Consider the following 9,028-nt stretch of genomic DNA (forward strand, 5'->3'; position numbering starts at 1 on the left):
GGCTGAGGCGGGTGGATCACAAGGTCAGGAGTTCAAGATCAGCCTGACCAACATGGTGAAACCCCTTCTCTACTAAAAATACAAAAATTAGCTAGGTGCAGTGGCACGTGCCTGTAATCTCAGCTACTCAGGAGGCTGAGGCAAGAGAACCGCTTAAACTGGGAGGCGGAGGTTGTGGTGAGCCGAGATTGTGCCACTGCACTCCAGCCTGGGTGACAGAGTGAGACTCCATCCCCCCTCTCCCTGCCCCTCAAACAAAAAAAAAAAAAAGAAAGAAAGTTGTGTGGAGAGAATACTGAGTTCAACTTCAGAAACGTTAACTTTGACACAGCCTTCAGAAACAGATTAGATCACCCAGGAAGGGAAAAAAAATCTGTAACTCAAAAGCAGATGTTAGGAATAAACATCAAGATTTCGGAATCATTCGGACAGAAAGGTAACAGTTAAAAGAATAACGGGACTCCAGGAGACCGTGTGCAGTGGGGTGAGAAGGAGTGACGTGGGCATCTGGAAGAACTTTCCTGTATGAGGAGCTAGAGAGGAACGGGGTTGATGAAGAAAGATGCACAGTGGGAGTAGGAGCAGGAAAACTATGAAAGAATGAAAGACAGGGGTGTCAGTGAAGAGGTAAGAAGAAAGATCAAGGATGATGAAGATGGAAAAGGCGTGAGGGACTCTTCAGGCCCCGAAGGGGTGGAAGTCAGTCTCCAGGGGACCGGGGAGTGAACAGGAGTGGAGAGGAGGGCACTGGGTGGAGCTGGCTCTTGCCAAAACGGTGCTTTCCAGCACAGCACATGCACCACATGCCACTCGAGATGGTTTGAGGTGGTTCACAGATAAACAACTGTCGCCTCTGTCACCGTGTTATCTGCACTGATGGTATAAAAGCCATGGAGGGAAAGCTCGCTGGCAGCTTAGCAAAGTCAAGGCAGCAAGCAGTGAGCCCAAACCACGCTAGCGGTCAAAGCGTTCTTTACCATCATACACTTGCAGTCAGAATTAGGACTGTATCAAATGTCAGCCCTCCAGTTCACGTCTAACGCTGTGTGTCAGGAAATGAAATTTATGAATGAACCACTTCTGCTGCTGAACAACAGCTGGCCTGAGAAAAGCACATGGTGAGCTGTGAGCTGAAATGTCTTTTTCATGGAACAACATTTTTATTTGAAATAATACCTGATATATACACTACCATTATTCCAAATTGAGTATTTGGCAAACAGTTTCTAAAAAATAAAGTGTGTCTGTCACATTAAAGGAAACAACTGACAGTATTTGTTGCCAATGATAAAATCTGAACTCTCAAACTAGTATCTGCCACTGTGAGGCTGACATAATTCCCAATACTTTTAAAGATGTTTCTGATGACTTCAGTGTTGACATTAATGAATGATTTTATGACACTGTTTGACAAAATCTGTCACCATTGGGAAGATCTATGAAAGTTAGTGAAATGATAAGTTTTAAAATGACCAGTGCATGTTACAAAATCATGCATGGGGTATAAGAGTCACTCAAAATCAAAGACAACCCATGGATTTTAATGTAACAGAGTACAAAAGGTTCACTGACCTGGTTTCAGAGTCCCCACTGGAACTAATCTTTAAGACACTGCCATGCATTGTGTTCTGATGTAGTATCAAGGAAGAAAATTATCTGAAAATATTATTAAAATACTCCCCCTGCTTCCAACTACATATCTATGTAAAGGCTGGATTTTTCTTTCTTCCTTACTAGACTGTGAACTCAAGGGCTGGATTTTCTTTCTGTGCTTCAATCAAAACATTTCCCAACAGACTAAATGCAGACGGAGATTCAAGAATTCAACTGGCCTCTATTAGGTGAGACATTGAAGAGATTTGCAAAGATGTAAAACAATGCATGTTTTAAAATTTAGAAGATGTACTTGTTTTTCATTAAAAACATTATTAACTTTAACACATAAGTGTATTATTTTTAAAAATTAATTTATGGCTGGGCACGGTGGCTCACGCCTGTAATCCCAGCACTTTGGGATGCTGAGGCGGGTGGATCACCTGAGGTCAGGAGTTCAAGACCAACATGGCCAACATGCCGAAACCCTTTCTCTCTTAAAAATATAAAAAATTGGCCGGGCGCGGTGGCTCAAGCCTGTAATCCCAGCACTTTGGGAGGCTGAGGCGGGCGGATCACGAGGTCAGGAGATCGAGACCATCCTGGCTGACACGGTGAAACCCCGTCTCTACTAAAAAATACAAAAAACTAGCCAGGCGAGGTGGCGGGGCGCCTGTAGTCCCAGCTACTGGGGAGGCTAAGGCAGGAGAATTGCGTGAACCCGGGAGGCGGAGCCTGCAGTGAGCTGAGATCCGGCCACTGCACTCCAGCCTGGGCGGCAGAGCGAGACTCCGTCTCAAAAAAAAAACTAAATAAAAAAAATAAATAAATAAAAAATTAGCCGGGCATGGTGGTGCATGCCTGTAATCCCAGCTACAGCTACTTGGGAGGCCGAGGCAGGAGAATCGCTTGAACCCAGGAGGCAGAGGTTGCAGTGAGCCAAGATCATGCCACTGCACTCCAGCCTGGGCAATAAGAGTGAAACTCTGTCTCAATAATTTATAAACCAATTTTTTTAAAAAAACTTGTTTTGATTTCTATGTGTTGATACATATAACCCACATAAACAGAAGTTCTTGGGGTCTTCAATATTTTTTATAAGTATAATGGGGTCCTAGGACCAAAATGTCTAGAAGTTTGGAAAGAAAGAGATGGTAACAAGCAAAGAGATGGTTATCAATGGTAATTGTAAAAACAGCTAATCTGAATTGAATATAGGCACTCTTCTAAGCACTCATAAAATATTAATTCATTGACCTTCATATAAACTCTATGAAGGATCAGCAATACTTAGAAGAGGCTGCTATTTTTAGTGCCAATTTTTTTTTTTTTTTTTTGAGACGGAGCCTTGCTGTGTCGCCCAGGCTGGAGCGCAGTGGTGCAATCTCAGCTCACTGCAATCTCTGCCTCCCGGGTTCAAGCAATTCTCCTGCCGCAGCCTCCTGAGTAGCTGGGATTACAGGCGTCCACCACCACGTCAGGCTAATTTTTGTATTTTTAGTAGAGATGGGGTTTCATCATCTTGGCCACACTGGTCTTGAACTCCTGACCTTGTGATCCATCCGCCTTGGCCTCCCAAAGTGCTGGGATTACAGGTGTGAGCCACCTCGCCTGGCTTTTTAGCACCATTTTAGAGATGAGGAGAATAAACCACAGGAAAACGTAAGTAGGTCATCCAAAGGCATACAGTTTTTAAATGGAGAAGGATTTGAGTTTGGGAAGTCTGAACGCAGAACCTATGTTCTTTGTCACAAGTGTGTTAGAATGAAAGACAGCTTCATATATTTGAAGTGGAAGAAAGGAAAAACTAAGTTGTGAGAAATAATTTTGTAATAGTCTTAAGAGTATGATTAATTTTCAAGAGAAGATAAAAACTAAGCATAGAGAGAATACAGTTATGTTAACATATAAGAAATAATAGAACTTCCAATATTTAAAATATTAACCATCTATTAAGTGTTCAACTGAATAAAGCTTATAAGATAAAGAGTTCTTTGAGTTACTTACTCTGAAAAATAATCCATAAACTGCTGAGGATTTTCTGAAGCCAGCAATAGTTGTCTCTGATGAGATTCGGACATACAATGACACTTAAAGCCATTCTATAAAAAATGTAAAAGTAATAAATTCTGATTTAGGTCATCAAAATGGGCTCTAAATAGAAGTATTTAGTTAAAACCCAAAAAGTCTGCTCTTTGATGATAAATTAAAAAATAATCAAATCACTAGCTGTAACTACTCTATCAGGTTTTCAAAAAAATTTTTTATGGAGTTGAGCTTTCAACTCTGCTAATCAAAGAATAATCCTTGCGATCAAAGAGACAGCAAAAGACTGCTGTAGAAAACAGACATTAATAAGAAACATACCAGGCACAGAAACAGAAGAGAGATTCCAGTTTTTAGACTTAAGTTAACCAATTCTTATTGAGCACCTACTTTATACAAAGTGTCAGACAAGTGCTTAAAAGAGTAAAATGGGTCATTAGTGAATTTCCAACACAGAAACTACTTTCGCTCACTTTCCTCTACTTCAGCTCATTATCCAAAAGACATTGCTGCATATTATATTAACCTTGTTAAACATCTGTACCTTCTTAAAATGACTGGAAAAAAACATGCAAGTTTTGACTTAGTATCTCCTGTCCTTCATATTTGAACCTCATTCTTCACTAGTAATAGAAACGAAAAATGTGCCTTTCTTCTATTCCCTATCTCTAACTGAAGCACAATCACCCAAGCCAGGAAACCAGACAACATCCTAGATTCCTTCCTCTCTTTTTTTTTTTTTGAGACGGAGTTTCGCTCTTTTTGCCCAGGCTGGAGTGCAACGGCGCGATCTCAGCTCACCACAACCTCTGCCTCCCGGGTTCAAGTGATTCTCCTGCCTCAGCCTCTCGAGTAGCTGGAATTACAGGCATGCGTCACCATGCCTGGCTAATTTTTGTATTTTTAGTAGAGACGGGGTTTCTCCATGTTGGTCAGGCTGGTTTTGAACTCCCGACCTCAGGTGATCCACCTGCCTCGGCCTCCCAAAGTGCTGGGATTACAGGCGTGAACCACCGCGCCCGGCCCCTTCTCTTTCTACCTTCAATTTAATAGGAAGTCTATACAGCTTCTTAATAACCCATATCCAGTCCCTCTGTTCAATCTCACTGACACTGTCCAGATTTCCACACTCGATTTTGCTTCAAATAGTTTCCTAATCTTTAGATCATGGACTTCTTACAATTTTTGCCTCATCTGTGCCCTATAAGAATCACAGTTATTATTTAAATTTATTTTAAAAAGAAACTTGGTATCAGCCTCATAAATTAAAAAAAAAAGTATCACTTTCTATAAACTAAGAAAAAATAAAGTGAACAAACGATAAAGTTATGAAATCCTAGAAACCCAGGAGTAGATGGGGGGGATACACTGGCTCTGACCTTCACTCTCTTCAGTCTTCCAGTATCAGGAGATAGAAGATGGGGAAGCGAAACCGTAGGGGTCACCTATCTCCCTCTCCCAGCCCACCTCCCAGGTAGGGAATTCCGGGCAATGAATAGATCTGAGGACAAATAGACACAGAAACACCGCGGGGGCCTTACTCTGAAAATTGATAATTACAAAAAAGAATTAATCCTTTACTCCTTCCCCATAAAAATTGCATCTCAGTATAACATTTAAGGATGGCCAGACACAGTGGCTCATGCCTGTAATCCCAGAACTTTAGGAGGCCAAGGCAGGAGGATTGTGTGAGCCTCCGAGTTCAAGACCAACCTGAGCAACACAACGAGACCTTCATCTCCACAAAATATTTTTTAAAAATTAGCCAGGCATGGGTGGTATGTGCCGATAGTCCCAGCTACTTGAGAGGCTGAGGCAGGAGGATTGCTTGAGGCCAGGAGTTAGAGGATGCCGTGAGCTGTGATAGAGCCACTGTACTCCAGTCTGACCAAGAGTAAGACCCTGTCTCAAAAAGAAAACAATAAGTTTAAGGATAACCAAATAGCCTTAGTGGATGAGCAAAAGCTCATTTGTACAAAAGCATGGCAGCCAATCATAAATGTTAAAAAAAATTAGAAAAATAACCTCTTCGACACTCCTAATAAAATAACTGACTCAGGCAAGGATGCTAAAACACACAAGTAAAAGGATAATGGGAAACTAGATATATAGGCAGGATTTCTAAGCATTGCGCCAATACTCACTTGCTCTTATAAGGGGGAAAATATTACTTTCTAATATTATTTACAAGCTGTCACCTTTACTCAATTTAAGTACTACCAAACATTATTGGCTTCCTTATGTGATGCTATATGAAATATACAAGATCACCTATAACGAATACTATAGGCTGGGCATGGTGGCTTGAGCCTGTAATCCCAGCACTTTGGGAGGCCGAGGCAGGAGGGCTGCTTGAGTTCAGGAGCTTGAGACCAGCCTGGGCAACACGGTGAGACCCTATCTCAATACAAATAAAAAAGTTCATTAGGCATGGGTGGCATGTACCTGTGGTCCCAGCTATTTGAAAGGCTGAGGCAGGAGAAGGATTGCTTGAGCTGGGAAGGTCAAGGTTGCAGTGAGCCATGATCGTGCCACTGTACTCCAGCCTGGGCTACCAATTGAGACCTTGTCTCAAAAACAAAAACAAAAACAAAAAAAAAAACCCAAAAAACAAAAAAAACTATATTCCTCCCCACAAGTGTTTAACCTGAAATTAATCTATCAAGATCACCTACAAAGTATTCTTTCTCCCCAAAATGTTTAACCTAACCCAATCAAAGCTTTTAGATATAATTTCCAGTTGACAGAAACTACGAGTTAGAAGGCAAAAGACAATCAGAGGAAACAAGTCAACACACATGGGATGTTACAGGACAATAGCCTGGCCTCCTCTCTTCAACAAGTCAATGTCAAGAAAAAGAAGGCTAGGCGCGGTGGCTCACGCCTGTAATCCCAGCACTTTGGGAAGCCGAGGCAGGTGAATCACCTGAGGACAGGAGTTTGAGACCAGCCTGGCCAACGTGGCAAAACCTTGCCTCTACCAAAATACAAACATTAGCCAGGCGTGGTGCCAGGTGACCGTAATCCCATCGACTTGGGAGGCTGAGGCATGAGAATCACTTGAACCCGGGGGGCAGAGGCTGCAGTGAGTGAGATCGCATCACTGCATTCCAGCCTGTGAGACAGGCAAGTCTCTGTCTGGAAAAAAAAAAAAAAAGAAAAAGGGGTGGAGAGAAAATGGGTTATACTCTAAATTCAGAATATAGAGAGAATTAAATTTGGAGAAAACTAAAAGTCCTAATAACTCAGAGCACAGATAACTTTTTGGGCAGTTAAACTATTTTGTGAGATTTTATAATGGTGAATACATATCATTATGCATTTGTCAAAACCCATAGGATATAAAACACCAACAGTGAACCCTAATGTAAACTATGGATTCTGGATGATACTGATGTGTCAATGTAGTTTCATCCACGGTAACAAATATAACAGCCTGTTGCAGGATGCTGATAATGAGGGAGACTCGGGGGGTGGGGGTCCTAATAACCAAATCTGTAACAGTCCATGACTTTTGATTGAATCTTGATTTCAAGAAGCAGTTGGAGGACAACTGAGGAAGTGTGAATGTGTATTAGATAAAGAGGAACTTCTATTAATTTTGTTATGTTGATTACATATATTGTGGTTATATAGAAAAGAATCCTGAAATTTTAGAGATGTCTATTTAAGTATTTAGAGGTGAAATATCTTGATATTGGTAATTTACTTTAAAATATTTTTTATAAATTAAACATGGCAAGATTACTTAAAGTGTTAAGTCTGGGTGTTACTGACTGCATGTTTGCGTCCCCCCCAAAGTTCATATGTTGAACCCTAACCCCCAAGGGGATGGCATTAGGAGGTGGGCCTTTGGAGGTGACCGGGTTTAGATGAGGTCACAAGGGTAGAGCCTGCATGATGAACAGGGTGGGACCCTATCTTAAAAAAAAAAAAAAGAGGAAGAGAAGTGTCTACTAGAGCTTGCTCTATCTGCTTTGTGAGGATAGAGGCAGTTTCTGCAAACCAAGAAGAGGACCCTCACTAGAATCTGACCACGCCAGCACCTTGATCTTGAACTTCCCAGCCCCCGAAACTGTGAGAAATAAATTTCTGTCATTTAAACCACCCAATCTATTGCACTTTATATGGCAGTCCAAGCAGACTAAGACATTAGATAATGGATATACAGGTATTCATTAATAGAACTAAAGAGAATAACTGTATCAATGTTAGTCAGTATGAGTCCCACCTAAAATATCTCTTCCTTCACTTGTAGAAACACTGGATTAGATTATTCCAATTGCCTCAGTGTTCTTCCACCCTTACCCAATCCAGTCCGATCTTCGGAGAAAATTATGATCACATCGCTAGCCTGCACAGCATTCCATCAACCACCTCTTTAATGGGGAAAAGCGTAAATTCCATAGTGCAGCATATAAGGCTTTTCAAGATCTGCCCAGACTCCTTGAGCCACTCTATATATACTTCACTCATTTAAAACTCAACGACAATCCTACAAGTAGGTGAAATTATTATTCCCTCTTTAGAGATAAGTAAAGGAGAATATAAGTAAATAACTTGACCAAGACCACATGGTTGGTAAGTGGCCCAGCTTGACTTTAAATTTTGACAGTCTGATATATCCATAAACCAGATAAATCCATAATCTTAACCACAGTATTATTCAGTGCCCGGTACAGTGTAGGTTCTCAATAAATGCTTGCTAGATGAGTTGTGTGGAAGAGCTTAGCTCTCCTTTTTCAACTGATCCCAAAAGAGGTGTGAATCCTAACCACCCTGTTTCTCTTAAGAGCCAAGTCAAGTCAGAGCTGATGACTGTTACTGGCATTGCCCGGGCATCTAGTATTGCAGTATCCCCGCCCCTGTGAGGGCTGCAAAACCTTTTCTGATGTCGTTTCTTTGATGGTGGGGATCGGAACTAGGGAGGAATGAGGGGTCGCAGAACACAGGCTGCCCGCTGGCCCCGCGGGCTGCGGGGAGGGACGGCTCTAGTGCGCTGAGTAGTTGACTCGCCCAGTGCAGACCTCAGAAGCCTCAAGACCCGGATCCCAGGAGCCCCGGCCCCGCGCCCTCAGTCCCGCGTCCAGGACCTGATCCTGGATTCCCAGGGACCCTCCTGGGAAGACGGGGCCACTCCGAGCCCACTCACCTCGTCCCGGCACTGCTTCTGGCACATCTGGCAATACCAGCGTAGCTTCTGCAGGCCCTTGGACTTGATCCTGTTGGCGATAGCCTTGGGAGTAAGAAAATCCGACTTCCCCATGGCGACCACGGCAGCCGTCACTTTCTGGACCCTAGTGCCCAGCAAGCCGGAAACGGAACTTGGCTGGCGGCGGTGGGCGGGACAAATCCCAGCTGAGAGGCGAAAAGAGGTGGGGCCTGGGAA

General features: G+C 42.6%; 1 protein-coding gene across 6 annotated transcripts in view; it reads right to left on the reverse strand.

Moving 5' to 3' along the window:
• Nucleotides 1–8,966, reverse strand: part of KIN (Kin17 DNA and RNA binding protein) — a 39,483-nt gene extending 30,517 nt beyond the window's left edge. For 4 of the 6 annotated variants that reach the window (XR_006700779.3, XM_005564598.5, XM_045399532.3 and 1 more), the window contains exons 1-2: nt 8,792–8,966; nt 3,601–3,695 (exon numbers count right to left, since the gene is read on the reverse strand). Coding sequence is in view for 3 of the 6 variants with exons in the window: in XM_005564598.5 (XP_005564655.3) it covers nt 3,601–3,695; nt 8,792–8,905 (209 nt within the window). In the remaining 3 variants the exon portion in view is untranslated. The remainder of the gene's footprint in view (nt 1–3,600; nt 3,696–8,791) is intronic. The other 2 variants (XM_074000968.1, XM_074000967.1) reach the window with 1 other exon arrangement.
• Between the last annotated feature and the right edge of the window lie 62 nt (nt 8,967–9,028).

Source organism: Macaca fascicularis, chromosome 9 (assembly GCF_037993035.2).
Source record: "Macaca fascicularis isolate 582-1 chromosome 9, T2T-MFA8v1.1".
NCBI lineage: Eukaryota > Metazoa > Chordata > Mammalia > Primates > Cercopithecidae > Macaca > Macaca fascicularis.